General features: G+C 35.8%; 1 protein-coding gene across 1 annotated transcript in view; it reads right to left on the bottom strand.

Annotated features, from left to right (window-relative positions):
• Window positions 1-16,668, bottom strand: part of CPXM2 (carboxypeptidase X, M14 family member 2) — a 69,651-nt gene that overhangs the window by 12,587 nt on the left and 40,396 nt on the right. The window contains exons 4-8 of the mRNA XM_082764774.1: window positions 14,984-15,068; window positions 14,290-14,440; window positions 6,913-7,001; window positions 1,626-1,749; window positions 66-262 (exon numbers count right to left, since the gene is read on the bottom strand). Of these exons, the coding sequence (XP_082620900.1) occupies window positions 66-262; window positions 1,626-1,749; window positions 6,913-7,001; window positions 14,290-14,440; window positions 14,984-15,068 (646 nt within the window). The remainder of the gene's footprint in view (window positions 1-65; window positions 263-1,625; window positions 1,750-6,912; window positions 7,002-14,289; window positions 14,441-14,983; window positions 15,069-16,668) is intronic.

Raw genomic sequence — 16,668 nt, 5'->3', positions numbered from 1 at the left:
AAAAAAATAAGAATAAATTGCTTGTTTCATTAACTTAACTGAACTAATTAATTCCTCCATATTACCGCTTTATATGCCTTGTCATATCCATCTGGGTTGACTGAGGGAAGAAGGTGAATTCTTGTATCCTCAATGAGGTGGACAATGCGTGGGTTCCCAGCAAGGTATTCCTGACACATGAACTGCATCAGCAAAAGGATTAGCTCACGTCCAAGCACTTCGTTCCCATGAGCTCCTGCAATGTACCGAAATTCTGGTTCACCTGTCAAACACATGGGCCAGAATTGTAGTCAGAACAGCAGATCAAGGATCTACTCAAAACTCATTGATGTCGATCAGCAATTATTCACTTAAGACAGGTTAGAGAAATGCCTTAACTGAACAAATGATAGGTGAAAATATATAAGAAAAAAATAATTACTTTCTGTACACTTTCTACAACAGGCTCATCAGTATCAGTAATGTCTAAAAGCCACTGTGTAAAAATCTCAACATTTTCTACTAAAAAAAAAATTTTAATTACCTGCTGAAAGTTGAAAACGTAGATCTTAGACATTCTGATAGTGTAAAAATAACATGAAAAATACCTTGCTGGTAATTCATTTGGACAGATGTTAAGGCTCTGAAAAGATAATCAGCCAGTAACATTATCTGATTGATCTCTGACTTCACACACTCCTTTTCCTTCACTAATCACAAAATAGGTTCACATATATTTTTCAAGATTATATTGAATTCTACAATACTTGCACTCAACAGCAAAATATGTCAGAAATGATTAGGAAAAGCACTAGCTATTCAAAAAAGCATAATTCAATTGTCCTTTGTAAGAATAACACTTGCAAACATCAAATACAATAGATCCAAAATGCACAATCTATAATTTGTGCCTAGGTTCACCTTCCCAGCAGCCTGACTGAAGATGCAGTCCCTGTCCCTACCCTCAGTAACAGGGCATGAGATATTCAGGGGTTAAGATCAGCCCCAAGTTTAGGGAGAGATGTCATCTGCTCAGCTCCATACACTACAGCAGAGCAGAGAGATGTCTTAGGAGCATGTTGCAGCACTCTTCCTAGCATGGGGTGGGCACCTACTGAGGCATTCACAGGTAAGGTAGAGCACTGTCACCTTTATACCAACAGCTGTCCTAAACAGATCACAGTGAGTTCTTTATTCATCTCCACAGAATGACTGAAGACTGAAGGACTATATTACTGTAGGACATTATACCCCAACACTCACCGGTGAAATAACACTGAAAAATCTCACCTGTCTTTGCTTTGCAATGCAAACACTCCCATATAAAAAAGCAAATTCTCATTCAAAACTAAATAAATTCCTAGCACTAAAATTCACTTTTTTTTTTTTTTTTAATTGTAAAGAATAAAATTCATTATCATTAAAGAATTTGATCCCACATTCAAAATGCTTTCTCTTTGTGCTCTACCTCCTCTTCCAAATTTAGAAATTTAGCACTGAAGTTCCTCCCACATACATTTGAAGTCATTGCTGCCATGAATATAATTCCATCAGGGATAATTACTGCAGATACAGAGAATGAGAAGGGAAAAAAAAAAAAAAAAGCCCGACACCCTTCAACAGATTTAGTTTTACTAAATCCTAACCAACTTCGTGTTCTCCTGGGTTGTCAGAAATCTCAACAGCATACAGCTTTAGTCCTTGGTGGCTTTTTCCAATATTGTAAATTCTTGTGATATTTGGGCACATTTTATTCACTGTTTTCATCAACTGCCAAAAAAAAAAGACATAGAATTAGACAATACATCATCAACAGATTGACTATTAATTATTTTATTCCAAATTGCTTTTTATCAGAAACTCTTCATTTTCTTTTTTATTTCTTAGTTGTAAATGCTTCATATTTAATTTACAAATTATGGCTTTGCTATTACACAACATAATGCTTGTTCAGCTGGAACAAGTTGAATACTGTCTGCTGAAACAGCAGAGTGTAGATGGGGTTCCAGCTTTTTCTTATGCATATCCAATATTATCACAAAATTAACTAAAATGGGTAAGTCTAACAGGAATAACAATAAAGCAAAATAAAAATCATCCTGCATTACTCCTATACTACCAAGAGGTAATAAAACACATGTTCTCAAAACATTACATGCTGGGGGCTGATTAGACACCCCAACACTTCTTCCTACATGCTCTGTGATCAATACAGCTAAATTGACTCAAGATGACCCAAGCGTGTTAATGGCATGACAATGTGCATACATCACAGGTTCCCACAGACACACTGCCCAGTAAAGATTTCTCTCCCCTTCACCCTATGTAGTGATGATTTCATTCAAAATAAAGAATACCGTCCATTTAAACAGCACTGTCCCAGAGAATTCTCATTACAGCTGCCACCACCACTGAGACAGAAATCAAGCTCACCCCTGTATTACAATATGAAATTTCATAGGTGCAAAATTGTTACTGCAGGCAGTGTTGTTGTGGCCAAAATAGCAAGATAGGTGTTATCTGAATATCTCCTATAAACATAGCACAGTATACTCCAGGCAAAACTGGTATATCAGATTTCTCTGAATTGATTTACCAGGTTTCTGAAAAAAATAATGACAATACCAACAACCAGTCTGAAGGCATATCTATAGACAAAATCTTTTCATCATTTCTACAGATATTGCATGACATAATCAAAACATAATCAAATAGCCATACTGCTTAATAAAGTGCATAAGGAAGGTCACGGTAAGGGGTGTAGTTATGTTTAAATCAATGGAGGTACACAGATGTCATCCAGATAACGATAACTGCTGTCTAAATCATCCCACAAATAAACAAAACCAATTTTCACTGTGACATTTCAAGTGAACATTAAAATTCACAAACGAGACTGAAAAGATGTGTTCTTACTAAGAAGTTATTGCAAGTAGCTTTAAATGACAAAATTTATCTGTTTTGATTTTTTTTAATGGAAGGGATTAAAGAAAGAAATAAGGACTTTACCGTAAATTGGAACCCGAGGCACTATTAATTAGACAATGTTTCCGTAAACAAGGGTGAATATATTATTGAAGAAGAATTGCAGGAGGATAAAAAAACCTCTGCTCAAACAATGTTAATATAGAGACAATACTGGATGATAACAAAGCAGATGATTTTAAAAAAATACATTAATTACATGTGTCCAATTCCCATGCCATCATTTAGCAAATCAAAGTGGAAACACAATTCACATTGGAATGAACATCATTAAAATTCCTCTCATAAAAAACTTCACTTCTATTTATAATCATGCAGAGACCAAAGAGATTTTTTTTCAGGTTTGTTCATCTTGTACATTAGTTTTATACACATGAGAAAGAATTTCTTTTGTAAACTTAAGCTCAGCACTCATCTGAAAAATGTACCCAGATATTGTTATCATTAATGTACTGGTATTATGAATACCCAGCTATTTCCACTGGTTATTATTATTATTTGTTAATGATTTTGGTGTATGTAAATGTGTATACCTTCATTTGCTGTTCCAGCTAAAACACACATAAGAATAGGAGAACATTGTTATACATCTTCTAGCACAATGTTTAACAAGTTAAAACCTATTTTTTTTGAGACAGACCACTTTAAATCTCCATGGTCAAGAACTACTGCACCTGAACCTGCTCACAATGAACCAAAAATACTATCAATGGATATGGAGCCATGGAGCTCTTACTAGGGCCTCACAGACCATCATTAATCCAAGTTCTACTGTGTGTGGATTATTAGTAGTCATCCTGACAGTAGGATGAAAAGGATCATTGTTGGACAAGATACCATCTTTTTCTCCACACAGATATTATTTTTTTCCTCACACTTTGCCAGTGAGTACAAATATTGAATTTAAAATAGATCCTCTATTTTAAGATCCTCTTCCTCTAATGTGTAAATTATGTAATTGTCTCAGTTCTGTGCCTAACCATTCCTCTCCTTACTCTTGAGACTGCAGGAAGCTTCCCTCTGGCTGATGCATTCCTGCAACCATGCAGCTCTCTAAGTTTGAAATAGGGAAGTTAAGCTTGTCCTTGCAGAGATCTCTGTGAAATCATTCTACAGTGCAGAAGCTTTTTTTGTGCCTGGCACTACATGGGCATAGGATATCCATGGCATCAATTAAGGAAAGTGGTTAAGAATATGTTAAATTTCATTCCTAGCGAGAAAAGTGCCTAGAACCAAGTTCGAAACACACTATAATCAGTGAAAATATTTGTATTGGCCTCAGTAAACTCCCAACCATCTGTTTAATTTCAAGCGTGACTAATTTCCTAAGTTGAATGAAGAACTTTCCTGAATCAGGGCCTCTGCAGTAAGCTATATGTCAGCCCTTTTTTTTTTTGACAGTGCAGATATGGTAAGGTAGCTACGTGTTAATATACAAATACAAAATGGGAAACAAACATATTTCATGTTTGCTTTTCTCGTGCCTATTTCCTACAAGCAGCACAATAGGTCACCTGAAATGTTAGTGTTTTCTTTTCACATATGCAAACTGTCAAAGACAATTGAAGACTATAGTCCATCAGGGCTTTATTAACAGCCAGCAGGATTGTAAAACATTTCCAGAGTTATGCTCACTGGCAGCTCTTATTTGACAGCTCCTGTTTGTTTGTCATTACCTATTATTTATCCTATTAGCACTTTAGGAAGACTGCAAGCATTCTTTGAAGCAGCCCTGAAAAACTGATGTCTGAAGATCTAATTGTTCAGTTTTGAATAAAAGGCTTATTGAATGTAAGTCTGAGTGCTATCTAAACTTAGAGGAGGCAAAATGGCTCTCCTATCAATGACTTTCTGTTTAGGGCTATTTTTTATCCTGTATAGAGAACTTTTGTCTGAGTCCTGCAACTAAGTACAAAAAACTCTGCATTCTTTGTTCTGCTTAGGGTCAAACCAGAAATTGCCTCCTCTTTGAGCTCAGAGTTAGAGAGTCAATCTGGCCTTGCATGCAACCCAAGATGCTTCCTGGGTTTTGCTCTAGTTATCTAGATTTCATTGTTTCACCCTCTGATAAATATGTTCATAAAGTAACATATACAGCTCAAGATAGAAGAACTTTCTGCATTACCATTGCATCACTTCCATAAACAACTCTTGCCATGAAGACCAACAGGACTTCAGGAGTGCTTGTAGCCTGACTTTTCCCAAAGGTAAGAATCATGTCCAGTTAACTGGATTCAAAAATTAGCACTCATTTCCTAAGGCAGATATGATAGGAATTAGATATTTCATTCTGTTACAAAGACAAAGTTGAAGCTTCGGACAAGATTCAGATTCACCTTCTTCTGTAGTTCAAAGCTATTTTAGAATAGGTACTCCTAATACAGAAAAATATATTTGTTTCAGATACTTTCGCAGGATTCCCTCATACCTTTAATTTAATCAGGTGTTTCATTTTATTAGAAGGGATGGGTTTTCCATTCTTTCATACAACTGATTTGAGTATACACAGGCAAAAGATGTACTCAAATGTCCATTTCAAATTATTTCCAGGGATATCTGTCAGCCATTTTAAAACCTTGCTATACAGTATAAATACATTGTGTATATACTTCTTGGAATACAAAATAATCCCTACTTCTGACTACAGGATACAGTGAGTTTTCCTATTGACTAGAAGGAGATTCCTGAGGGCTCTTTCGAGAGAAAAAATTGGTACTATAAATTTCATCTTCCTAAAGAGAGAGTTGTATTAAAATAACCTGACGCTGAGAAAATTCCTCCCTCCCACAAATACTCAGCACATTGTAATGTAATGCTTCCAAAACATGGCCCAGGGAACACTCTTCTCCTCCTCCTTTCTCAGTGTTTATGATAAATAACTTCAAAGAACTGTGCTTTTCTGAGATGATTGGCAGTGAAGCAGCTCATAAAACTGATAACAACGCTGCGTTACAAAAAAATATAGTAATAATATGGAGTTAACTCTGAAATTGACAGATACTGTTCTATTTTATACTCAGGAAAGAAATTAGTTATCACTAAAGAGCAGTTTAGAGGATATAAGACTTGTTGCAACCCAGCCCACAATCTTCTACCTACAAGCAGCAGAACTCAATTAGAATCCAATCGGTTCTAAATACACTGTTTTGACCCACAGAAATACAAACCATGGGAGAACACAATGATAGGTCACAACTGACCAGCTCTTGACCACAGCTGAAAATTTTCTAATTGCATGAAAACTGGAAAAACATCCTGTTTTAAAGCTGCTTTTTTTTTTTTTTTTTTTAAATATCTTTCTAACCTGACCAACCTGTCTTTCTGCAAAGAGAATCTAAAATACCCTTTACTTTATTGTTCTTGACAGTAATTATGCCAATTGAGTTTCTACTTGTCTAATCTTTGTGCTAAGAAATATAGGCCATGAAATCTCTACTGAAATAAGTGTGTGACTCAGTACACAATTGCTCAATAAAAATGAACGGTGATTCACGCAGCATAAATATAGTGAAAATTCAGCATACAGCAAATGATTCACACACTTCAAGTCCAAACATATTATCTTTATATTTGGAGAGAAAGCAGGCAGAAACATTTCCTTAGTGCAACCCACACCTATTTCTGTGGTGATATGAACCAAGATTAAAAAAAACCAACACCACCACAACAAAAACAAGAACAAAGATTGCTTATTTGAAGTTAAAGAAACAAGATTAACAGTGCTGGTAGATTTAAAATCATACCAACAGGATTTTATTATTTTTTTTCTCCTTAAGATTTCTGGTCAACAAAAGATTTCCAATGGAGAATTTCCAATTCCAGAAAAGAAAAATTTCCAATTTCCATTGGAGATTTTCACTATTCTGAACACAGAATTTTACTTTTACACATTGAAGCAAAATGATGGAACATATTTTGGAAGTTATCAAGTAGGTAGACTCTGCCTACCTGCCTCATTTCCTTGTAGTTGTGATGCTTGAAGTCAAGATTATCTGTGGTTGTCATTTCATTTCTTCTGTGGTAATAATTATTTGGGTCTAAGAAGAAAAATAAAAGAATTTTCATGTACTTTTTAGCTATTTCAGATATAAAGATTCTTAACCATAACATATGCATGGAACATGGAAATCTGAGTTCCACAGTTGTATACAGGATTTCAAAAACAAAGCTCAAAGAAACAACACACTTGAAATAATTCTTGTTTCAGCACAAATCAATTCATATTGATTCAAACAGAAGCAAGGAGGCAACAGGCATCAGCTTGCTAGACAGCTACTCTGCTAAACTTCAACAGAAAAGCAAAAGGGCATCCTCAGGCTACAGAGAAGGGCAAAAGACAGGCAAATCATGAGTCAGATGCAAGATAAGAGTGGGGGAAAAAAAATCACATCAGAGGAGAAAGCACCAGTAAATGTTTTGTGTCCACTTGATTAATTTTCTATTATGGAGAATGGAATTGCTTGATGAGTAGTTTCTGTCTATGCATCTCTTAGAGAGAGAAACCGCTGCACAAATTACATATTTCTAATTGTTTTCCTAAAAAATTTTTATGGTAGTTTAAGTTCTTTTTTACTTTAAAATGAGCACAATTGTTTCTGTTTTGATATAATTTATAATTCATATGTTTTGTAACATCGAAGGTGTATACATGGCTTGAACAAAACCAATTTTTTGTCCTTGACTTTTCAGGTGAGTGCTTTGGCCATTCACCTGGAAAAAACAAAAACAAAATACAGGCTAAGACTGTCGAGGCTTAGCTTTATATTTCCTGATATATGTTCCAGGTAAATTTATTATGATTTTAGAGATAAACTAAGCTTTTTGGAAAACAAAATCATTCCTTATTTTGTTCTATTCAGAATGTCTGGAAACGTGTAATTTTTTTTATCAAATCAGTGGTTGTCAGACTGATATGATAAATCATTTTCCTTCCCACAGTCATCTCGATTTCATTTAAAATTATTGGAAAAGCCAAATATTAAAAGCTAAATATCATTCTATCTTGTTTCAAGACAGCCAAAAGACACCACCTCTAGAGAAAAGTATTTTTTTTCCTTTTTTCTTTTAAAAAATCAGTACCTAGAGTTGTGATTTTGGGGGAGGGGAAAGGGAGAACATAAGTATTAGTAGGAGGAATAATAGTGTTTATTTTCTGCAACAACTAATGCTTCATGAAATTATGGAAAACTACCTATAATACATTACAGTTTAACATATTTAAGTTTCATGTTTCTGATGTTAAAATGCCTAAATTCTCAAAACTCTTCTCTCCATATAATTCTAAGTGGATTTATTCTGCATTTTTCTTATGTGTAAAGAAAGCAAAATTTGAAATATTTTAGTTATTTATGGAATAAATATTAAGTTTTAACCTTGCCAATGTTTCCTACCACATATTTATTTTCCATTTCCTTGACTCTTTCCTTCTATTCCCAGTCTACAGCAGAGACACTAGAGGATCAATTGAATGCTGATCTACAAATAGGACTGAAAAAAGGCAAAAAAATTAACCTTTTTTTTCCATATGCTCTGTTATTTTCAGTGAGAAAGTACTATATAGCAAAACCAACAGGAAAATAATTTAAATTAGAGCCTAACCAGATGAGTAAACAAGATTCCTTTGCATGTGAAGACAAAGTTTTGAAGAATCAAGAGGGTGAAGTTTCAGGTAACGCACCTGCAACTTTAAGTCTTCTTTCCAACCTAACTGCATGCCAAATTCATGCAAGTCCACCCACAACAGCAATGCTGCTGTAACCCTGCAGATAACTCTTAAAGGTTAGCCCATGGTAATTCACAGAAATTACTTATTAATGTATCAATGACCAAATAATAGAGTATTAAAACACCTCTTCTAGAAAAATACAATGTACTGAATGCTGCATGGAATATCTTCATTATTGTAAAAGTCACTGTTGTAAAAATATAGTAAGAAACATCAAAAAATTGCCAGGACATTGAAAGCTTTCTCTATCACCACAAGCCAAAGTATACAGCAGCTGATTTTTTCCTAATACTTTAATCCCATTCCTTCAAAGTCTGGCACTTTTTCCATACATCAAAAATTAATATCATGGGAATGACTGTGAATAGAGAACAGTTGGTGAAAAGTCAAGAAATTGAAAAAAATATACATTGAAAATGATTGCATCTCTAGACCTTCCTCAAAAAACTTGCACAATTTGACAGCTCCCTAGAGAGTTAACACTCATATTTTGCCAGGTTCTACTCTGAGTTGGCTTGGATTACTGGATTTCTGCTGCAGCAGGAATACAGATCAGAAAATTAGAGGCTAAAATGTAGAAATGCATAAAATCTCATGCACAGTTTCCTAGGCCCAACTTGGCAAAATTATATTTTGTAAAACAAAAGACCAAGAACCTCAAACCACAGAAGAATTTGAATTGAAATATGCTCATTTATTCATGACACCACCTCAGACAGCCTCTCTTTCTTCCAAGGAAGAAAGATTTTGCAAAACGGAAGCACCCCTGTTTATACAGAGGAATATATTAGTATTTTCTTCCACTAGTCTATCTTTATATTACCAAGAGAATTAATAAAGTTTGCAGGTAAAGGTAGCTTGATTCTTTTACACCTTAATTCTTTGTAAATATGGACAATTAACTCAGAAGATTTTTCAATCTGCATTTACATGAAAGCAAGAGGTCAGCTCAGAAATTCCAGCATGTCAGCTCTGGGCCTTGCCCATGAATTTAACCCAGTACCAGAGCGGACTGATTCCTCAGAAGCTTGACATACAGATGGGATTTTCTGTTGTATTTTAGTTCTCCACAGAACCTCACAATTTTATATTACATATAGTGTGAGGTATAGTCAAATACCTCAAAACTAATTCCAGTTAAACATATTGCATGATGACAATATGAAAGGTAAAAACCAAATCCTTAACCTGTTGTAGATGTTTGTTAAAAGCTTTCTAGCATCATTTAATCTTTCTAATAAGTTCCTACGGTTTTATTCTAATAATAAGGGAAATTGAGCATTGACAATACTTTTCTAAAATAGTAAATATTTTAGAAATTAAATACAAAATATCCTTTTAAAGATGACCACTACCGACTGGGAGGTATTACATACCTGTCACGATGAGTATGGAGAAACATAATACATCAGCCTTCCCCAGTAACATTATTTAATTTGGTCTCATTTTTATTCATTCTTTGCTGAGGAAAACTTCAAAAAAAGTTTTAAATTGTACAGTATTAAGTGTTATCTTTATAACTATAAAAGCAGAACACAAGGACAGACTGGCATTCTAAGCAAAACTTTACTCTCAAAAGTAATGCACTGAGTTTAGCAGTGCTGAATGAACAATCACTTATAACCGAAGAAAACTGAAGAGTTTTACATGGTGGGCTCATGCCTAGACTTAACCAGGTAGCTTGGCAGAAAGAGGCAAGCAATGAAAATAGGACTGAATGATGCATCCACTGCAAAACACAGTACTCCATTACAGAGTTAAAGCTGGTCTTTTATCTTGGGTTGAAAGTGATGGCATAATCATATCAATGACAGTTTTCCATATAAGAATTATTAAAAATTAAATTTTATCACAAATTTATTCCATTAAAAGAATTGCCTATTGCCTTGAATACTCTACAGTATAAATAAATGCATGAAGAGTTCAGCTAATTTTCTTTCTCCTATCTTCTGGGTACTTTTGATCATATGCATTTTCTTTTTGATTCTTAGGTTTGAAAAAGAGCAGGCAAGGAAAGTACATCCATCCCTCTGAGGCAATTGCAGAACATTTTGTGTGTCAGTCTACATCTGTGTAAACACTACCATCTTTGGAAACTGGAGAGAGAATTTAATGTGGGTGCTTTTGTCCACCTTTTTTCCCCAACAAGTAACGGCAGCACTGATCCTTTACCACAGGTAGGATTTGCTGGCATCTTTCCTCTGAAGCTAAATGCTTTTCCATTGGTGAAACAGCAAATCACTTCTGTTGCCTGAAAGATGGTACTGACAGATTTCAATAACATAGCTTTTGTTTTTGTACAGCTACTGTATTAGTCCAGAAAAGGCTGTTTGTCAAAACCAGCCTACAGTTCAGCAAAAATGTATTATGAATAATATATAAGCTTTTCACTAATAAAAATGACTATCTTAGAAATACAGATTATCCAATCAGTAGTATCTCTGTACAGATTGTATAAAGGTTTCTCACTTTTTTTCCAATGTTTGGGTTATCTAGCACATACTGTCCTACTACAGCAACAGGTCCTAGCTGGCTCTAACCACTTTCATGGCCTTCTGCCAATGCTAACAAGCTTTCCTAGAATATTAATATCTTATTCAGGTTTCTTTTTTGTCTGTTATTCCTTTCTTCCTTTCCCCCTTGAGCATGCATGATGGAAAGCTGATACACAGTACAGGCTGAATGCAAACCACTTAATGTATTCAGGAATTAATAAAGACATAAAGCCTTACACTACAAGTTAAAAAGACCTGAAATGAGATTCAATCATGAAAGATTTCCAGAACACTCTTCTTTCTTTACAACCCACTTTTTTTTCCTTGATGCATTCCCCTATGCCCTTTCTGTCCTCGCTGCCATTGCCTCAGGAGGGCACAGTGCAGAGCAGCGCTAAAATCTGACCAAGCTGCTCTTCTTGACAACTTGTTTTCTTGCATGGCCACATTCAGGTACAGATCTGGTCACAAATATACCAGGTATTCAAGAAAACTAAGTATAGCATAACTTCTTTCATGGATCATTGGGCTTTTGAAAGAATAGGGTTGTGAGAACTCACTGTTTTTAATTAATTTAATTTTGCTCAATTTTGTGTGGGAAGCCTCTGTCAGAAAAAAAACATTTCTTTTGAAAACTGACTTGTAGTTGTACAATCAGTGTATGATCAAAGAAGGTGGACCCATGGCCAAACCATCTGGTGATCTAACTGGAAACAAGTAAAGTGACTCCTATAAAGAGTGAGGAAGTTCAGTTATAGGGAACTGCAAAAAAAAATGTCCCACAGGAGGAAAGTATACATGGAAAGGCCTCTGCAACCTGGGTAATTTTGTTTTGAGAGCTTTTTGTGTGACGAATAAAATAAGCTAGAAGAAAATATCCATCCTTTCTTAACTTAAAGGATGGCTCAGCAGCTTATCAAAGCATATTAGTTCTTTCAGTCCAATTACATTTTGAATAAACACACCTCCAATCCCATTGTGTTTCTCAATGAATGATTATGGTATTTTCTTTCAAGAATAAACGGAATCAGTCACTGCAGACAATTAACTCAATAAATGACTACCAGGAGGAAACACTGATGCTGTTTCCATGCTAATCCGAGGTCTGCAACAAGCTGTAACACTACTCATTTCAACAGTGGAGTAAGTGCAGATATATTCGAATCTCAGTAACACCTTCACCACCACTGGTAGCTGAAGGGTGACAAATGTTAATGTTGGAAAGCAGAATTTGACCCTGATAAGATGTATAAGCAATAATAGAGGGTAAAACTACTGCATTTACAAAGCAAACAACAACAACAACAAAACTTAAAATATCTACATATTTTCTATTTCTTTAAGTACTGTTCTATGGAACTGAAAAGGATTATGAGTAATTCTCTATAAATTGCTCTTTAAAATAGTTTGAGTGTCATGTCCATTATTCTCTGGAGACCTCAGTGCGTGTCCTGTAGTAGAGTTATGGTGACAATGAAACCTCTTTTCCTTCAGTCTCACACCATTTTATACAGAATGGAGCTGATTCAGAATGGAGCTCTGCAACCACATATGGGAATCTGGGGCAATTTCAGCTGTCCTACCAAAAGCTGAGAGGAAATGCTGGCTCTGGAATTGCTCCTCCATGGTAAGAGGTATAGTGGGAAACAAACAACATGTGGAGGTGGAGTTCTGAACCCATGGTTGAAATAAGTCAGAATCCTACCAAAAAAGTGAACAGTCCCTTACACGAGATTCCTCTGATCATTGCTATTCAGGTCCAGGATGGATTTGTTACCAACAGAAAAGCAGTTGCCTAAGTGCTGCTAACTCACACTGCTTCATTTTAAGATACCAATTTAGTTTTATGACAAGAGTTGTTACATACTTTTCTTTAGAGAATTACCCCTTCCATGACCCACACTGGTTTTATTCTCCCATGAGTATTTAAACATCTAAAGGACAAAAATCAGGCTACCTCTGCTTGGTATGTGAAGACCCTACATCAACAGTGGAATTGGATGCAGCAAGTCTCTGAACAGCAGCAGTCACAGTTAAAGTAGCAATGATAGGCACTGGAAAGGCAGTTTTCTTTCTGGTTCTAGTATTTCTGAAAATATTATTCATAGCCCCCTGCAAAAAAAAGAGAGAGCTATCCCCAAGGTGCCAGAATTTAAGAGCAAAGAAAAAAAGCAGACGAAAGATCTGGAATGAGTAGCGAACAACTTAAAAAAAGGTTTGAATGAACAGTTCTACAAATATCTATGTAGATACAGATAAGTCAATGTGAATCGACCACGAGACTATTTATGATATGCTTAGCAGAAACGTGGGTTCACCATAATTTGCTATACTGAATGCCTCTTTTTAAAGTGACTTTGTATAAGTTTGTAATCTGTATACACTAACAAAGTCGTAATTGTATTTTGAGCTTATATAGTAAAAGAAACACGTAATGCTTAACATTTCTGCTAAACATCTTGTTGTGTTGTTTCAGTCTCTATCAAGAACAAAACCATTTACCGTCATCTGAAACTTACCAGGAGTCACGTTGGATTCAACAACACTTTAAATATGCTAGATGTTTTTTTGTTTTTTTAAATGTATCCCCAATACCTCCCTCCTCTTTCCCCAAAATAAGCACTAGTTCAGTCACAGTTTCTGACTTCAAATTAATTCAAGGAAGTCCTATAGCTTTTGAAACAAAATTAAAATAAATAAATAAAAAAGAAATCAGATGACATAATTATAATGGTTCTTTCTTGCCTTAAAAGCTTAAGACATCTGCAAGTGACTGCCTTGATATATAATTCTATTGCCTCTCTAGTACACATGTACTCAGTAAGATTAATTGCACTGCACTTCAGCCCAAACAACAGAGAAAATCTTGTTAGATCATCCATGCCAACTTATTCTTATTAATATATCCACTTATATATCCTATGCAGTTGCATTTGAAATGACCTATCTTAATATTGCCCATGTGTCTGGACAGATATTTTTCATTTCTTTTTGCATAGAGCTGTCCATTAAAGAGAGGTATTATATCAAGATATCCAATGGAAATAAAATTTCTGTGTCTTGGCACAGCCAGCCATGTCAACACCAACCAAGCAAGACTCTTACCTGGCAAAGGACACCCTAAGATTTCTAATCTCATACAGATGCTACCTTCTTCGTACCAGGACCGAGGGTTTATGCGGATGTAGCGTGCAACCAGTGGCACTGGCAGCATATTGAGAACTGGGATCTCCTTCTCACTATTTCCTTCAAAAATCTGCGTAGGCAACAAACATATGAAAATAGTAAGATCATTTCTTCAAAAAGGCTTTCTACACCTTTGGTAACAGAATCGGATAAAGTCATCTGGTACAGGCCCAGGTCAATGGTGGCTCAGGCCAGAACTGCTCTTCAAAGAGCACAGTCCCTCCGTGCTCCCCAGAGCAGGGGCAGAAGAGCCAAAGCTCCACACCCTCCCTCTAGTAATGGGCACCTCATGTACATGAGATGTCCCCAGGTATCAATGGAGAGATGCTAACCCTTGTGCAGGACATGTAATTAGAGACATTTCTCATCTCAGGTAAGACTACTACCAGGGTGCTATCCACATCCATAGGCAGACTCATGCAGATTTGCCATACAGAATATTCTGAGTCCCTCTCCATATTATATGATGTGCTCTTAAAGTAACATCAGGCTAGTGGGACTACAGAGATATTGCCTTTTACCCTTATACTTATTAATCTGGCAAGTCAAAATCCCACATAGGCAGCCCCCCCCCCCCTCTCTTTTCACAGAACAATTGTTTTGTGATACTCACCACATCTCCAGATTCATTTTTGACAGCTGTCCATGCATGACTGTCATTGCTCACCAGTACTCTGTAAGAAGTCACCCAGTTACTCCTTGAAAAAGACAAAGCAGCAAGTTATTTTTTCCATAGATAACAGCGACTGCAAATTGCATTGTAATAAAGCTTCTAAGGTTGGAAACCCCACTTGGCACAGTCATGCCAACACTTGGATTAAAAGAGTTACATGTGGATCTAGATTTAACAGATAATTAAGAAATGCTAGTGCACAGACAAAAAAAAATAAAAAAATATTCTAGGATTCCAGGGTGCGAGGGAATACTGCTCTCCTTTCCTTTTCAGGTTAAATGGCTTGTCTAGAACAGATGTATTCACTCCAGCATTCAGAACTCTTATCTGTTCAGGCACAGAACACATTATTTCTACGATTGTTATCAGAGAAGATAGAAAAAAATAAAACCTCCCCAATAAGAAGTCTGTGAATTTTAAGCATCAGTTTTTTCATTCACTTGTTTTCTATTTACAAGCTGGTTCCATTCCTCTGTACAAGCATTAGTCTTTCACCTGGCACCAATATTGAATAGCCCATAGCTTGTGAACCAGAGCCTGCCGTCATTCCCAGTTTTATTAGCAGTAGGTTGGAATGCAGACATAATTCTGCCTCTTCACAGCAGTCTAATTGATCACAGTACTTGTGCATTACTGCAATATAACAAGATCAGTCTTTGATAGTTTGATCTTTCTAGTAGTCTATTTCCTTGATTTACAGGAAAATCCCCTTTAATCTCAAAAGTAAAATCTTCATTCATACAAAGGTAATACCTTGTCTGTATTAATCCAAAGATGAGTTAGAAGAGAAATAAGTTCCTACTTCCCCTATTCTGAGAGGAGATTCATCAATGTAGGTCATACACTGTCTAGGCATTTCCCATGGTAATGCGTATACATCTATGGGGAAGGTAACACCCTGACTCTTCCATCATGAGGTGTTTTTTTTTTTTTTTTTCCCCCTGCATAAAAGCTGGTTTCAATAGGCAGTAGCTTGGAGGAGAGTCATGCCTCAGAGATATCTTTGTACTGTAATGATAGGCCAGGATGTTTAAATCCAGTTTTCATGTATGAAAACAAATCACATGCAACTACCTGTCCTCTAGAGCAGTCATTCTTGAAACCAGGCTCTTAACTAAGCTACATATTAAAGTTACTGAGAGTGAAACCAGAGTAAGGAAAGCTCTTCGGATTAGAAAGAACAGGGGCAATAGGAGTTGTGGGAGAAACAACAGATCATATGGATCAGAGATACAGGAAGACCTGGAGGGACAGACACACCTAAGAAGAACTTCTTGTGCTACCATACACATGCAACTATATGTATATGTATATTTCTTTTAAAGAAGAAAAACATTAACAAGCTACTTATGAATGTTCACATATTGACTTAACTGTCAATATGTGAACATTCAAAGGGGCAAATTAGCCTTCATGTGTTCTATAGAAAGTATTCAGGTTTCCAGTGGATATATAAGGGCAAATTCAGCAGCCCCAGGATCAACACAATTTCACCCAGCTTTGTAAGAAAATACATTGATCCCTTAACCTCCTTTTTCAAAAAAAGAATGACCTCCAAATAACATTCAAGTCAAGGTATGGAAGCAAGAAATTTATAGCTTTAGATGTCCAACTCTTTCATTTTC

This window comes from Aythya marila, assembly GCF_965140915.1.
Source record: "Aythya marila genome assembly, chromosome: 7".
Classification (NCBI taxonomy): Eukaryota; Metazoa; Chordata; class Aves; order Anseriformes; family Anatidae; genus Aythya; species Aythya marila.
Note: the sequence above shows the minus strand (reverse complement) of the source record. Positions and strands in the feature narration are given on the sequence as shown.